The sequence below is a fragment of the Schistocerca cancellata genome, chromosome 2 (assembly GCF_023864275.1).
Source record: "Schistocerca cancellata isolate TAMUIC-IGC-003103 chromosome 2, iqSchCanc2.1, whole genome shotgun sequence".
In the NCBI taxonomy this organism is placed as follows: domain Eukaryota; kingdom Metazoa; phylum Arthropoda; class Insecta; order Orthoptera; family Acrididae; genus Schistocerca; species Schistocerca cancellata.
Window position 1 is genome coordinate 1042685370 of NC_064627.1, and position 17480 is coordinate 1042702849.

A 17480-nucleotide genomic window follows, 5' to 3' on the forward strand; every position below is an offset into this window, starting at 1 on the left:
AGAATAGTGCATGTGATTCACATTTCATCAGGTTCCTATTAGCAACCATCTCTTCTCACAGGTAGGAAAAAATTCAGAACGTAGAGTTGGCCATATTGACAAACATCCCACACAGTCTTGCCAGTCGTATTTTCGTAGTACATTGAAATTCTGCTACATTCGAAGATGAACAATACGGAATTTGTATTTACTACGTTGGATAATGTATGAAAATGGTCGAAACTCGGGACGGAGAAAAAAAGCTCGTCTTCCACCTTTTTTTAAAATTTCGGCAGAAGTTAGTTGTGGCGGCACATTTTTGAGAACTTCCGCTTGCTTTGCACTCGATTCTAAGCCGCAGGCGGTTTTTTGGATAACAAAAGCAGGAAAAAAAGTGCGGCTTAGATTCGAGTAAATACGGTAACTTAATGATAGCTAACACTTGGTTCAAGAATCATAAGAGAAGGTTGTACACATGGAAGAATCCTGGACATATTAGAAGGTATCAGATAGATCATATAATGGTAAGACAGAGATTTGGGAACCAGGTTTTAAACTGTAAGACAGTTCCAGGGGCAGATGTGGATTCTGACCACAATCTCTTGGTTATGACCTGTAGATTAAAACTGAAGAAACTGCAAAAAGGTGGGAATTTAAGGAGATGGGACTTGGATAAACTTAAAGAACCAGAGGTTGTACAGAGTTTCAGGGAGAGCATAAGAGAACGATTGACAGGAATGGGGGAAAGAAATACAGTAGAAGAAGAATGGGTAGCTCTGAGGGATGAAGTAGTGTAGGCAGCAGAGGATCAAGTAGGTAAAAAGACGAGGGCTAGTTGTAATCCTTGGGTAACAGAAGAAATATTGAATTTAACTGACAAAAGGAGAAAATATAAAAATGCAGTAAATGAAGCAGGCAAAAAGGAATACAAATGTCTCAAAAATGAGATCGACAAGAAGTGCAAAATGGCTAAGCAGGCATGGCTAGAGGACAAATGTAAGGATGTAGAGGTTTATCTCACTATGGGTAAGATAGATACTGCCTACAGGAAAATTAAAGAGACCTTTGGAGAAACGAGAGCCACTTGTATGAATATCAAGAGCTCAGATGGAAACGCAGTTCTAAGCAAAGAAGGGAAAGCAGAAAGGTGGAAGGAGTATATAGAGGGTCTATACAAGGGCGATGTACTTGAGGACAGTATTATGGAAATGGAAGAGGATGTAGATGAAGATGAAATGGGAGATACAATACTGCGTGAAGAGTTTGTCAGAGCACTGAAAGACCTGAGTCGAAACAAGGCCCCGGGAGTAGACAACATTCCATTAGAACTACTGACAGCCTTCGGAGAGCCAGCCATGATAGAACTCTACCATCTGGTGAGCAAGATGTATGAGACAGGCGAAATACCCTCGGACTTCAAGAAGAATATAATAATTCCAATCCCAAAGAAGCCAGGTGTTGACAGATGTGAAAATTACCAAACTATCAGTTTAATAAGTCACAGCTGCAAACTACTAATGCGAATTCTTTACAGACGAGTGCAAAAACTGGTAGAAGCTGACCTCGGGGAAGATCAGTTTGGATTCCGTAGAAATGTTGGAACACGTGAGGCAATACTGACCTTACGCCTTATCTTAGAAGAAAGATTAAGGAAAGGCAAACCTACATTCCTAGCATTTGTAGACTTAGAGAAAGCTTTTGACAGTGTTGACTGGAATACTCTTTTTCAAATTCTAAAGATGGCAGGAATAAAATACAGGGAGCGAAAGGCTATTTACAATTTGTACAGCAACCAGACGGCAGTTATAAGAGTCGAGGGGCATGAAAGGGAAGCAGTGGTGGGGAATGGAGTGAGACAGGGCTGTAGCCTCTCCCTGATGTTATACAATCTGTATATTGAGCAAGCAGTAAAGTAAATAAAAGAAAAATTCAGAGTAGGTATTAAAATCCATGGAGAAGAAATAAAAACTTTGAGGTTTGCCGATGACATTGTAATTCTGCCAGAGACAGCAAACGACTTGGAAGAGCAGTTGAACGGAATGGACAGTGTCTTGAGAGGAGGATATAAGATGAACATCAACAAAAGCAAAACAAGGATAATGGAATGTAGTTGAATTAAGTCAGGTGATGCTGAGCGAATTAGATTAGGAAGTGAGACACTTAAAGTAGTACAGGAGTTTTGCTATTTGGGGAGCAAAATAACTGATGATGGTCGAAGTACAGAGGATATAAAATGTAGACTGGCAACGGCAAGGAAAGCATTTCTGAAGAAGAGAAATTTGTTAACATTGAGTATAGATTTAAGTGTCAGGAAGTCGTTTCTGATAGTATTTGTATGGAGTGTAGCCATGTATGGAAGTGAAACATGGATGATAAATAGTTTGGACAAGAAGAGAATAGAAGCTTTCGAAATGTGGTGCTACAGAAGAATGCTGAAGATTAGATGGGTAGATCACGTAACAAATGAGGAGGTATTGAATAGAATAGGGGAGAAGAGAAGTTTGTGGCACAACTTGACAAGAAGAAGGGACCGGTTGGTAGGGCATGTTCTGAGGCATCAAGAGATCACAAATTTACCATTGGAGGGCAGTGTAGAGGGTAAAAATCGTAGAGGGAGACCAAGAGATGAATACACTAAGCAGATTCAGAAGGATGTAGGTTGTAGTAAGTACTGGGAGATGAAGAAGCTTGCACAGGATAGAGTAGCATGGAGAGCTGCAACAATAACAACATCATTTAGTCTGAAGTACAAAAGCATTTGTAACAAGGTTTGATACTTCTAAAACAATATTTGTTGTACAGATTTTGTCATACATTGCAGTATCGCCACTACCAAGGGTTTACTGCATTACAGGTTTGTTTATTTAGTGTGACATTGTTACACAGATGTTTAATATCTTATGATGGAGATTTGGAGTCCTTACAGACTTTGAGTTTTGAATCTGATATGTTGGGAAACTTTAGGGTGTAACTGTTTCTCCATTTAGCAAGAACTGGAAAGAAGCCACTCACTGGAAAAAGGAGAAGCAATGAGTCATTGACAGGCAGACACAAAAAAAGAAGGAAGGAAAACTTGCTAGCTTTTGGGACAAATTCTTGTGTTCTCTAGTTTGAGAAAGGTTTCATTCTGAAAACTAACTTTTTTTCCTTTTTTGTGTGCCTGTCAGCAACTAAATGCTACTGCTTTTGGGTGAGTGGTCTCCTTTCAGTATTTCTGTTGCCATAAGATAATTACAGCATAAATTAGTACTAGTGATAACTCAAAATGAGTGTACTATTATAATATCTAAATAACTATAAAGCCTTACTCTAACAATGAACAGTGATACTGTACTCTGTGGCAAGAAATGTAGCCTATTCTCAAAATACCGAAGCGGTTGGATTTTATCTCTAAACCAGTAACATGTATTTGTTTTACCAGCTACTATACTGCTTCATTCTCATCATTGCTATAAAAAACTGCAATTATGCAGTAACCCATACAGTTTAAGTGGATAAAGTAAGTAAGAGAAAATAGATGTTGCATCAACAGACAGAACACACTGAACCTTGTTATTCATTACTGCTGTAACTATATGGTCAATAAGATGGGCTTTGACGTGCTGAGGTGTGCTGTGTGTATTTCAAGGGGCCCATGAAGCAAGACTGCAATTGTGCAGTTACTTTAAAACTAAGGAGAGGAAAAACATACATTACAATATTTAAATATTTATCAGAATCAGCAAGTGTTTCACAAGGGATACGAATGAAACTGAGTACCAAGCTAATTTATTCATTCCCAGTTAAAATCTTGATTGCACAAGTTCTCAAATCTAGTAAGGAAAGTTTTAGCAGAATATAAATAATTTAAGAGGAGGAAAGACCATTCACTGAATAACAGAACCATTTCTCCTAAATTATTTAAGTTCCTAACTCAATTTACATTGGATCATAGGAAGTACGAAACTATCTGTTACATATCCTACCCACATGGATAATTAATTTTATTTCTTAACGTATGAAGGATACATTACTACTTACTGTAAAGATGACATGTCAAGTTGCAGACAGGCAAAATTAAAAGACACTTACATTTTAGCTTTCAGCCACAGTCATAGTCAGAAAAAGAAAGAGGAACAGAGAGAGTCATGCCATGCATTCACACAAGGAAGCACAGCTTTCCAGGCATTCTGGCCTGAGCTGCCGGAGTTGGCAGTCATGTGTGCAAGAGGTGTGCTTGCTTGTGTGAATGAATGGTGATAGTATATCTCTTTCTGTTCCTCTTTCTTTTTCTGACTAAAGCTCTGGCCAAAAGCTACTGTGTATTTATCTCAATTGTGCCTGTCCGCAATTTAAGATGTCATTTTTATGGTAAACAGTAATTATCTTTCCTCACAGTGTTGACATTCTAACCTGGAGTATTTAATTTTGTTCCTTGTGTTTTTAGTGCAGTTGCACACACAATTTGTAATTTATATCTGAATTGTCCAGGATATTATTTAGGCAAAGCTGCAATTAAATTTATAGTTTAGCTGGTTACATTTATCTTCCTGATCCCAATGGTACAAGCAGTTTCACTAAAAGCTTAGTTTATTGAAAGTTATGGCCAACTGAAATTTTGACTGTAGTAAGTAATGGAGGAACAGTTTGAGCTAACAGAACACGAAGTACTGTTACCATTTATTTGAATGCTGATTTTTTCTCTTTCTGACAACATACTGTAAATTACTTTAAACTAACTCAAGAGATAACTGACAATGAAAACTCAGAACCTCAAAATTTCAGTTTCTTGTTTTGCCTTAATGTTTACAAGATTCTTAACATTAACACTGTCCTTTTGTTGTTGTTATTTCTTCCGAATCAGATGGTGCCTCTCACTAAATGAGACACTGATCAAGAGTCTGAATAATTTACAATAATTAAAGATGATTTTCAAGATGGCTGCCATACTCATAAGTATGGGATTTCTTACAATGGAAGCATTATAATGTCCCATACACTTTTATAATTAATTAACCACTTTCATAAACCAGATATTAGTAAAGTCTTTTGTCCATACAAAATAGCAAAATATGACCCAGCTAATTATCGAAACATGAAGTACATGGGGACATCAGCGTAAGTGACAGTGCCGACCAGAGAGACTCCATGGTGGAGTGGAGTGTCTGCGAGGGGCATGGCAAAGACAGTTCTGTCTTTGGTTTCAGAACTCATATGATAAGTATGTTCTGTATTGCACTTTGTCATCATGAAGTGTTATCACCTCATCTACGTTCTTTGTACTTCTTCCTACATCAATTGATGAAACCTATCCCACTGGTTACCTGTGATTACTGCACTGACAGAACTTTTTGTTTTGTTCGAGGTTAGTATGCACTTATAATGCAGCTGTCTTACACTATGCCTGTTGCAGCAAGTGTCCCATGCAGTTGCACCTTATGGATTCCATCAAGTGATGTGCATCATCAGAGTTACCTGTGCCTCAACCAACAAAGTGCTAAAATCTGCACCATGTACTATTACACATGCCTGTTCCCATAAGACAATCTCTGGACATGCCATAACAATGGCTACCATTCACTAACCTACTACTGGATGTGCTGTAAGATCCAGATGCGTCTACTTTGATTTTGGATCCCTGTGCCTGGCTCTCACACATTACGTATGACCCTGTGGCAACTGGGACACCTGCGTCAACCACACTTCGACCACTGTTTGACTTGCATGCATGATGCAAGCTACCAGACTCTGCACTCCTCAGATGATGATGTGGGATCTACTACAGTGTTTCAAGTGCTTCATGACACCTTTCCATTTCAGTGTTTTGTATGTCTGTAGTACCACCACATTCACACTGTACATTGCTTCAAGAGCCTGCACCTGAAACAGAGCTACTGCTCAGAATGAAATTTTCATTCTGCAGTAGAGTGTGCACTGATATGGAACTTCCTGACACACACACACACACACACACACACACACACACACACACACACACACACACACACACACACAAGATCCAAAACTTACTGGACACAAATCTGATGCCAGTCACTGCAATGGTATTGTATTGTCAAACTGACACCTCAGCTGCAGCTTGGTATGGTCGCAAATGAAGCTCAATCACTTGAAAAGAAGCTCAACCTTAAGGATGTTTTCCGTCCTGCAACATAGGCAGTGTATAAATAACAAGAATGCTGCCCCCAGCTGAACATTAGATCTCTTCTGCCTGCTTCATGTTTGGGCTGCCTCCAGCCTGGTCACCAACCACTATACTGCACATGCCACTACTCCCACAGCCAACAACAATTTGCTGGGTGCCCTGCTGCTTCAATGGTACAGCCCTGCTGGTACCATGCCCAGTTTGACAATGCCATGCACAACTGTCATTCTCCATCTGTGTTCTGAACTTCAGATGTGGGCCGATGTAAGCATTTCGGTTGATGCTAAGATCTGAAGTCACCTTTGCATATCTTTCACATCAGCCAACTTTAGAGACATAAGATTATGTGCTTGACCTCAATTCATGTGCATATTTCCTCTTAGATACAGGATAAGACATCACGATTCTGAAATACAAATTCATACAAATGTGAGCACATTCTGAAATCCATGTTTGCACAACTCACTGATACGACCAGGAAACAGCTCTGTGCTGCCAACAGTTATCAAGTTTCTGTGCATGGAACAGTTTGTCATGTCGTACATCTCAACACAGATCTCCAGTGCCCATGGACCTTTTACATCTATACGGATTACCAACCACTGGCTGATACGATACAGCACCCGTCATATGATGTGACCCCTCACCACTTTTGTCACCTTTAACTCATCACATAATACAAAATGGAAATCCATCACTTACACATTGCCAGCAACGTAGTTCGTAACTGTCTCTCTCATATGAACAGAATTTCACTCCACTTTGACTATACCAAGCTAGCAGATGAACAAGACTGTGATCCATCCATCACCACCTTTCGCCACAGTGCCACCTCCAGTTTGTGCATCAAATGACTAACGATTTGTGGTACCAGTGCTCACATTCTCTGCAATGTCTCTCAGAACAGAATATGTCTGCTCATCCCCCAAATGATGTGTTGCACAATCCTTAATCACCTCCACAGCCTGGCTCACCCAGGTCTCAAACCTAAGGTCAGGCTTGTAACTGAATGATTCATTTGGCCGCATGTCAAATGAGATTGGCACACCAGGTTGCAGGCTTACCTAGTGTATGAAGACAGCAAAGTTAAATTGCCATGTGCCACCTCCACTCAGCAGCTTTGACATACCATGTGCTCTATTTCAGCACATGCACATGTATCTTTTCAGCCCCTTCCTGGAATGTCTGAAGTGTGTTACACGAGAAACTGCAGTGTCCGTATCATTTACAGCATGTGCAGACACTGTCAGCAGGTGATTTTTCTGCATGGTTACACTTCTGTAAATTCAAGAATGTGCCAAACCCACACATTACTGCAAATGTGCTGTTAATGGATGAAGGTTAATGTCAAAGTAGATTATGAATGTGTTGTGGTGTAGAAACTGAACTCTGACATGGAAATAAAACATTTCCAGACCCACATCCATGTAACATATTTTCTTCTTCTACGTGCAAGGAATATTTCCTGAAAGTCTGGCCATACCTTTTTGTTACACCCTCTGTAATTTGTGGCTATGTTTACTTTGTCCATTATTTGTATTCCACCCAGGACTTCCCTTTATCATAATTAAATCACATGGAAGTTTTGCCTTTACAATATCATTCTTGTTTTATTTATAGCTGTTAAGCATGTTCATTTACAAAGTACCAGTAATTTCTAATAAATATCCTCATTTATGAATAAGAATCTTGCCAGAATCAATAAAAATATGCACACAACATACTTAAAAAGCAAGGTTTTTCTTTTATAAGATCATACAGCAATCTAATGGAATTAACAAATTGTTTAATCAGTTAGTTTAAAAACTGTGGAGATCATACCTTGTAGAACATGCGGTCTGCAAACCTTGTTATTTCAGCAAATGCATTCATCCAAGCATGAAGAATGCAATAGAAACCACAAAGAAATACAGTAATTGAAGGAACCATGCTACCAAAAATGGCAACAACCATTGCCTTAGGAGACAGCTGTTGCTTCCCAAAGTTTCTGAACATAGGTACCAAGCTGCGTTCAAACACAAAGCTAATGAAGAATATTACTCCAAACACCTCTGTCAGATGCCACACCACCACCTTCCAGCGGATTTCCTTAGTCCTGCAAGTCAGTATCAAACAGAATGAAACAGCATTTAACAATAATATGAAACACTTGCTCTTACATAAACATGCTCTATTAGTTCACTTCAAGTATAAAAGAATAGTATAGGGTCTGGCAAAAACAAATACTACATTTCAAAAAGTAGGTACAAGCAAACAGCAAAGGCAGGAGACATCTAGGAAATAACCCTCTCAACATTTCTAGAGAATATTGAGTAGTGTGAGCTGTGGCTGCATCTTGTCAAAATCTGTCTTCTCCCTATTCATTGTCCCCAACAAACTGGTTTAACTTAGGCTGAAGGAAGGTCTCTATCATGTGACAGTAGTCATTTGAATTAACCATGCCGGCCAGGATGGTTGAGCGGTTCTAGGCGCTACAGTCTGGAACCGTGCGACCACTACGGTCGCAGGTTCGAATCCTGCCTTGGGCACGGATGTGTGTGATGTCCTTAGATTAGTTAGGTCTAAGTAGTTCTAAGTTCTAGGGGACTGATGACCTCTAAGTGAAGTTCCATAGCGCTCAGAGCCATTTTTGAATTAACCGTTCCCATTATGGCTTATTCTTTGAAAAAATTGGACCAAAACACACACCAAACTGTCACATGACAAAGTATTAATTGATGAATTTTCTGAAGGTTTTCACCTGCTCAGTAGTGGAAACTGTTTGTTTCTGGGGTCTGACAAGTGGAAATGGGCCTCATCAAAAGCAATCAAAATAGAGCTAAGGGGAATATTTTGAACAAGTTCCTCATACACAGCTCTTCGAGTTTCAAAATCCCTCTCACTTAATTCTTGGGTAACCATCATTTTGTATGGTTGCATGTGAAGCTCTCAATACAGGATTCTTCTTACACTCCTACCACACCATTACAGGACAGCTGAATGCTTCAAATGAAGATCACTGGATGGACACTCTCATACATGCCATGTTTTCCATCATCACAGTTTGATGTTGGCCAGTGGATTTTCTTTCCAGTGGAGAAGCTGATGAATTTTGGGTACCAAACTCAAATATTTTTTTCTATCAGAAACAGAATCATGTCAGCCAAGTTCAAAGTGAATATAAAATGCTCACCGAGTAGTAATCACAGAACCACCATTACAAATATACTCCTCCACAACAAATGCATGATGGTCACCTAGTCAAGCCACTGGATCTACTGAAAATGCCAGCTATACCACTATTGATTGATACTCCCTCCATATTACCATCCCCACCACTACTCAGACAGCAAACTCTCCAAATACGGGAGGTTGCTCAGCCAGACTCTGTACATTATAGTACATAGACCAAGTCAGAATATATATTAAAAACAAGTAATCATTAAAAACTACAGTGTCTAAAAATATAACTGCAAAAGAATAAACAGATATATGCAAAAATAAATAATAATACAGCATTTTCATAAAGAAAACTATATTTCACAACAGAAAGGGAATTCAAATAAATTTAGAAAAAACAAAAGGTGCTAGAAGCTGTTCTGTACATAAAAGTATGTGGTGGCTATCAACAGCAAACTGACTTTTGAAGCAAAAACAATAACAATATCTCTCAGATCAGAGAACTTTGACAGTTCAGTTCTAGCCTGTTGTTGATGAGCATTTTTGTTCCACTGTGCATAAATTATCTTCATATGAAAGTTGAGTTTACTGTTCTACCATGATTGATTGTAGTAATGTCTGCAAACATTGGTGACCCTGAGTTGTTTTGTTTTCCTTGCTATTCAAATGGTTCAAATGGCTCTAAGCACTATGGGACTTAACATCTGAGGCCGTCAGTCCCTTAGACTTAGAACTACTTAAACCTAACTAATCTAAGGACATCACACACATCCATGCCCGAGGCAGGAATTGAACCTGCGACCATAGTAGCAGCGCGGTTCCGGACTGAAGCACCTAGAACTGCTCGGTTACAGTGGCTGGCCCTTGCTATTCGTTTTGTATGTTCCTCCATGATGGTTCCTAAAGACAATGACTTGCCATTAGTGGAGTGATACGGCACCAGTGTTTCCTAGTCTTATGCCAGGTACAACTGTGAAGCAACGGTATCAACACATCAAATGGACAGAAATCATATCACTTTTTCAACTAGTTCTGAGCGCCCATTGGCCTACCGAACCTCTACGATCCTGCCATGGTGTGAAATGTTAACACCAGCATTGGCTCAGACACAAGGTTATGTCAACTATCATGTTTCTTCTGCGGCTCTAACCTTCATTACAAAAGTACAAGCCAAAAATATGGTTTTGCCTTGGTCGACAAAAAACTGACCATCCTCAGCATCCTGGATGGTAATGCTCATTTTATGTAAGAGGTCAGCCACTTATACAACTTTACAGATCTCATCGGTGACACATTTTATCATCACCATTACACCACAAGTACAAGATGGTGAAACATTATTATTGAGTGCCTATTGCGCCCTCCAGCCAAAGCCTTACATGATGAGAATCTGGGGTCTAGGAAGCCTTCTGAGCTCTTGGGCCACCTTTGAACTATCATAGATGTGGAAGTTATGCCCGACCTCACCCTGGGGATCTTTTTGCTCAAACTCCTCCATGACATACACTTACATGTACACCTACACCTACATCCCAATGCATCAGTCCCTATGGAGACCAAACTTCACCTGGCCAACCATGCTCACAGAATCATCTGCCGCAGGCAGCTAGTACCAGCTGTTACTCCAGCTGCAGAAACTGGATTGGTAACAGTGCACAAGCTCCATACCATCATCTCACTCCAGTGGCAGGGGCTGCAAGTGGTCAGTTGCATAACAACAGAACAATGTGCTGCTACCTAGTGGTCGACAGGTTGTGCTTCCCACCCCAGAATCCTGACTGACGCTGACTCCGCACAAGCCAGCTTCTGAATCCACCACTACCTCCAGGCAGAGGGAGATGCACAGCACAGCCACCACACTCCGCTCTCCCCACCTACCCACTATGCCAGTTTTGTGCCACATTCAAAGACAGTACAAAATTGTAATTCATCTGGCACCTACCCAAACACTCCGTGTTAGTTTGTCTACGGAACATGGCTTGTAATGACTCCTTACAGTGCTGCCAGAAGAGCACATCCACTTCATCCAGTGGGTGACTATTCATGAAGGACCTCTCATCTCATCTTTATTTTATTATCGACACCAGGGCAGATGCCAGTGTCATCCCAACCGACCATGTCTCCCCATACTCACTCCCAGTGAAACTGTCATTTTGAACCTCCCAGTTTTTTCTACTCTATCCAACTGCTCTTCACTGAATTCCCATTTGGCTTCCCTACTTGAGTTCACAGTCAAGTGCTTCAAGATCAACACCCTACATGATCACAACGATGAGCTCAAACAATTAATCAGCACTGCATTGGAGAACCTATCAAGTGCTCATCACACACTCTGCAACCTCACCAGTACACTTCCAATGCACAACTCCATTACACCTACTGAAGCTAACACAATCTCTGCAGAACCTCACCATTCAAACATGATGGTTAGTGACAGTCCTTGTCTCAGTGTCTCATCTGACTGCCCTGCAGTTTCATGCAATAACAGCTGTGTTTCTACCATGCATGTCTCTGATGTGGATTAAGGGTGATCACAAACCATACTTGTCACCAGATTACCAAAATAGGGGCCCTCCTATACCTCACAAAGCTTGCCACCTCAAGCTGCATAAGCTATACCATGGAGAGCTGATTGTCCATGAACTGCTATCCTTTGGGATTGTATGACCCTCAGACACTGGTTGTCACCTATTCATCTCACACTCAAGGACAGTTCATTCGATCTGTGTGGGGACTACTGCCAGCTTAACACCCACCCTATTATTCACAATTACCCTATTTCACACATCCAGGACTTCATGCAACTACTTAACAGAGCCCAAGTGTTCAGTGTCCTCAATTGTAAGAAGACAGGGTGGAGCAGGAAATTATCCCCATTTAAAGATGGTACTACAAAGAAAAGGGGGGGGGGGGGGGGAAGATGGAAGAGTGGGAGTGGACTCCAAGGTCACAGTGGCAATGGATGTTTATGTTGGTACCAATTTTAATTGTAAACATGGTGCCATCAGACGAGCAACAGCTTTTGCTGTTGAAACCTTTTGTTCTGGTAATCAGTCTATAGTTGCAGTACAGCATGTTATGCCTACTCAGTATCAAATCCTCCCTTCAAACAGTGTCCCAAACCATAAATTGATTCTGTTACAGGTAGAGAATTTTTGTCGATGTGGCAATGTTATGGAAAAGAGCTGGAGCACAGAGGACCAATAGAACACCTGAAAATGTTGAGTGTGTAAGCATTCATTGTCACTTGCACTGTCTACCCATACTGTGTGTCGGATTCTCCATAAAGACTTTCAGTTTCATCCATATAAAATAGTGATCACTCAAGAACTGTCCCAACAGGACTGGCAAAATTGATGACAAGCCTGTGAAGAGTTGATTGAAAACATTTTTCAAGACGCAATCATTTTCTTTGATGATGGGATGCACACTTCCAAAAATCTGGATGTGTTAAGAAACAGAATATGAGTTGTGTAAATCCTGGGGAAATTCATGAGACACTTCTCCACAGTGATAAGGTGATAGTTTGAGGTGCATTCAGTGCTGAGGAAATCACTGGGCTTTATTTTTTTGAGAACAACCAAGCTGTTACCATCAATAGTGGACGGTATGTGAACATGATCCAGAACTTCGATAAATGTGCATGAGACTCATTTGGTTTCAGCAGGATAGTTCCACAGCCCACACTGCTCAACATTTGATGAATATTTTGAGAGAAATCTTTTCCGGTCATCTGATCTCATGATATGGCGACATTCCATGTCCTGACACTGACCTGAATTAAGGCTGTGTGTCTTCTTTCTTTGGGGTTATCTCAAAGCTGAAGTTTATAAACACCAACCAAGGACCCTGGGAGCCTTAAAGGATGCTATATGCCTTGAAATAACCGGTATTCTACAACAAATACTCCTTAGAGTGATGCATAACTTTAGAAACTCATCCCCTTGCTAAAGACCAGGGGTGACAGTTCCTGTCACTCCAAGTTGTAAACATTATGCAATGTAGGCAGTGGGTGATATGTGGTTGTATGGAATCTGAGTAACAGATTCATTTAACAATGGCATTGGACCATTAAAGCCACCCTAATGAATCATCATCAAAAGCATTACCTTGGGTTCTACTTGGTATTTGCATGGTCTACACAAAGATGATTTGTATGCTTCTCTGGTTGAAATACTGTACAGTGAGCCACTTTTCTTACTAGCTGAGTTCACTGAAGACACTACTCTCTCTCCACAGGAGGACCTACCCATGTCAGCCGAGTGTGTTCTTTCACATGTTGTGAACATCCACACCTCTATGCTGCACACTCACACATTTTCATGAGTCTCCATTCATACCAATGTAGTCCATTGTGAGTTCATCATGTCACAAAGTGAACAAAAACAAATGAATAGGCATAAACACTGTAGCAGTGATGAATGAAAAACAGTTAAGAAAGTCAATTATAACTAGTGCAGGGCAGGAAATAATGCAAAATGCCAAAAACTGCAGATGTGAAATGAAGCCTGTCGGCATCAACCATGCTAGCAAGAGGGGAAGGTGCAGACTATGTAAAGAAACACCGTAAGTAGCTTACAGACTAACTTCATAAAGAAAAGGCTGTTTTTAACCTAAAAGAATCAAAAAATAAATGTACAAATGTACGTATCCAATTTACAGAATGCCAAATACGATGCTTTATAAATAAAAGCAAAATGTGCCTGGTGTAATTCTTTTTAATTACACTGCAGTCATCTCAAGACAGATAACCTATAATAACAGATAGACAAATTATTCTTAACTCTGAAATATGTTTTTTAGTACACTGCAACAGCTAGTACCAACAAGTGTTGTTTAGTTTTTAGGGTTTAGCTACCGTATTTACTCAAATCTAAGCCGCACTTTTTTTCCGGTTTTTTGTAATCCAAAAAACCACCTGCGGCTTAGAATCGAGTGCAAAGTAAGCGGACTTTCTGAAAAATATTGGTAGGTGCTGCCACAACTAACTTCTGCCATCGAATATATGTAGTGCTACACAGGCATGCTTTGCAGGCACAAATATAAATACTGGCGCCAAAACCTCTGCGTTAGTAAATAAATTAAAAAAAAAGGTGGAAGACGAGCTTTTTTCTCCACCCCGAGTTTCGACCACTGCATTTTCATACATTATCCAACAAAGTAAATACAAATTCCGTATAGTTCATCTTCGAATGTAGCAGCATTTCAATGTACTACAAAAATCCGACTGGCAAGACTGGGATGTTTGTCAATATGGCCAACTCTACGTTCTGAATTTATTCCTTCCTGTAAGAAGAGATGGTTGCTAATAGGAACTTTATGAAGTGTGAATCACATGCAGTATTCTCTTCACCATAAGAATAATACGAATAGAAACATTCTGCTATGTATTGTTTCGTGTTTGCTGCTATCTCATTTAAATCCTGTCTGCCTAATTAACTACGAAACTAGAGTGAGACAACAGCAAACGCGGAAGAATATACATATCATTTCATGTTTATATTCGTATTATTCTTATGCCTGATAGTGATACAGTCAGAAATGAAGCACGGCAATTGACTAGATTTTTAAATCTAAGATGACTCTAATTTCTGTGCAGAATGATATGTACTAGAGATGCGTCTGCAATGATTTTCAAAGGGAGAAAAATTTTCGCTCAACTCTCGTTCAGAACTTCTATCATACGCAGTATATTATTTGGTTCTTGTTGATCATTATCAAAGAAAGCAGCAGTGTAAGTAACAACAAATAGCAGTCTCTTGCCATTGTTTCGCTAATGAGATGATTCCTCTCTCCTTTTTTTTTTTTTTAAATTGTAAGCGGCAGTAGCGTGCACAAAAGCAAGCCATGCCGTTAGTGGTGACAGGCCGTAAACACTCATTATCAGAATGCGACAAACAGTGAATGACACAATACAGTAATGCATTTTCAGCTTAGAGTGACGTAATCACCTATAACAAAGAGAACGGTGCTTATCAGATCAAAGAAAAATAAGCAATCAATTCAAACCAGACGAAGCACGTGAAAAAGGGAGGGTACCCGTATAAATACGGACGGAGCACCTGACGCATAGCAATGACTACCTGGTGAGGCTTAACTGCTAAGCTCACGACTCGAACCAAACTACTGTAGCTGTATCATCATTCATTCGACCTAAATTGTGTCTCATATTACAATGGACCAACTTTCTTTCGATTTGGAGGTGCGGCCTAAAACTTTTCTCTCCCCTTGAATTTCGAGTCTCAAATTTCAGGTGCAGCTTACATTCGGGAAATTTTTTTTCCTTGATTTCGAGTCTCATTTTTCAGGTGTGGCTTAGATTTGAGTAAATACAGTAGTTGCTGTAAAGCATAAACACAGTGCACATAATTGTGATAATCAGATATTATTATTATTTATTTCTTTTCTCAGACATTATGTCTGTTCGAAAATGGAAAGTGACGCGGAACTTGATCAAGCGTGACTTCCTTTTAACTGTACGGTATATGTTACATTGCATTTAGGAACTTTCGGGTAATTGAACAAGTATCAATCATTACAGATTTCTGTAGTTGTATATATAAGTTTGGATGTAGATGTATTGCTTTGATGTACTGGTGGATATTGTGTGGTATCACTCCTGTAGTTGATAGCATAATCGGTATAATGTCAACTTTATCCTGATGCCACATGTCTTTGACTTCCTCAGCCAGTTGGATGTATTTTTCAATTTTTTCTCCTGTTTTCTTCTGTATATATGTTGTATTGGATATGGATATTTCGATTAGTTGTGTTAATTTCTCCTTTTTATTGGTGAGTATGATGTCAGGTTTGTTATGTGGTGTTGTTTTATCAGTTATAATGGTTCTGTTCCAGTATAATTTGTATTTGTCATTCTCCAGTCCATTTTGTGGTGCATACTTGTAAGTGGGAACGTGTTGTTTTATTAGTTTATGTTTTATGGCAAGTTGTTGATGTATTATTTTTGCTACATTGTCATGTCTTCTGGGGTATTCTGTATTTGCTAGTATTGTACACCCACTTGTGATGTGATCTACTGTTTCTATTTGTTGTTTGTAAAGTCTTCATTTATCTGTTGTGGTATTAGGATCTTTAATAATATGCTTGCTGTAATATCTGGTGTTTATTGTTTGATCCTGTATTGCAATCATGAATCCTTCCGTCTCACTGTATATATTGCCTTTTCTTAGCCATGTGTTGGATGTGTCTTGATCGATGTGTGGCTGTGTTAGATGATACGGGTGCTTGCCATGTAGTGTTTTCTTTTTCCAATTTACTTTCTTCGTATCTGTTGATGTTATGTGATCTAAAGGGTTGTAGAAGTGGTTATGAAATTGCAGTGGTGTAGCCAATGTGTTTATATGAGTGATTGCTTTGTGTATTTTGCTAGTTTCTGCTCATTCTAGAAAGAATTTTCTTAAATTGTCTACCTGTCAATAATGTAGGTTTTTTATGTCGATAAATTCCCTTCCTCCTTCCTCTCTGTTTAATGTGAATCTTTCCGTTGCTGAATGTATGTGATGTATTCTACATTTGTGGCATTGTGATCGTGTAAGTGTATTGAGTGCATCTAGGTCTGTGTTACTCCATTTCACTACTCCAAATGAGTAGGTCAATATTGGTATAGCACAAGTATTTATAGCTTTTGTCTTGTTTCTTGCTGTCAATTCTGTTTTCAGTATTTTTGTTAGTCTTTGTCTATATTTTTCTTTTAGTTCTTCTTTAATATTTGTATTATCTAGTCCTATGTTTTGTCTGTATCCTAGATATTTATAGGCATTGTTTTTTCCATCGCTTCTATGCAGTCGCTGTGGTTATCCAATATGTAATCTTCTTGTTTAGTGTGTTGGCCCTTGACTATGCTATTTTTCTTACATTTGTCTGTTCCAAAAGCCATATTTATATCATTGCTGAATACTTCTGTTATCTTTAGTAATTGGTTGAGTTGTTGATTTGTTGCTGCCAGTAGTTTTAGATCATCCATGTATAGCAAATGTGTGATTTTGTGTGGGTATGTTCCAGTAATATTGTATCCATAATTTGTATTATTTAGCATGTTGGATAGTGGGTTCAGAGCAAGACAGAACCAGAAAGGACTTAATGAGTCTCCTTGGTATATTCCACGCTTAATCTGTATTGGCTGTGATGTGATGTTATCTGAATTTGTTTGGATATTAAGTGTGGTTTTCCAGTTTTTCAT

General features: G+C 39.4%; 1 protein-coding gene across 1 annotated transcript in view; it reads right to left on the reverse strand.

The window, feature by feature from the left end:
* LOC126163021 (sterol O-acyltransferase 2-like) overlaps positions 1-17480 on the reverse strand; it is a 239914-nt gene that overhangs the window by 37084 nt on the left and 185350 nt on the right. Inside the window, exon 8 of the mRNA XM_049919891.1 lies at positions 7943-8216. Coding sequence (XP_049775848.1) covers positions 7943-8216 — 274 coding nt within the window. The remainder of the gene's footprint in view (positions 1-7942; positions 8217-17480) is intronic.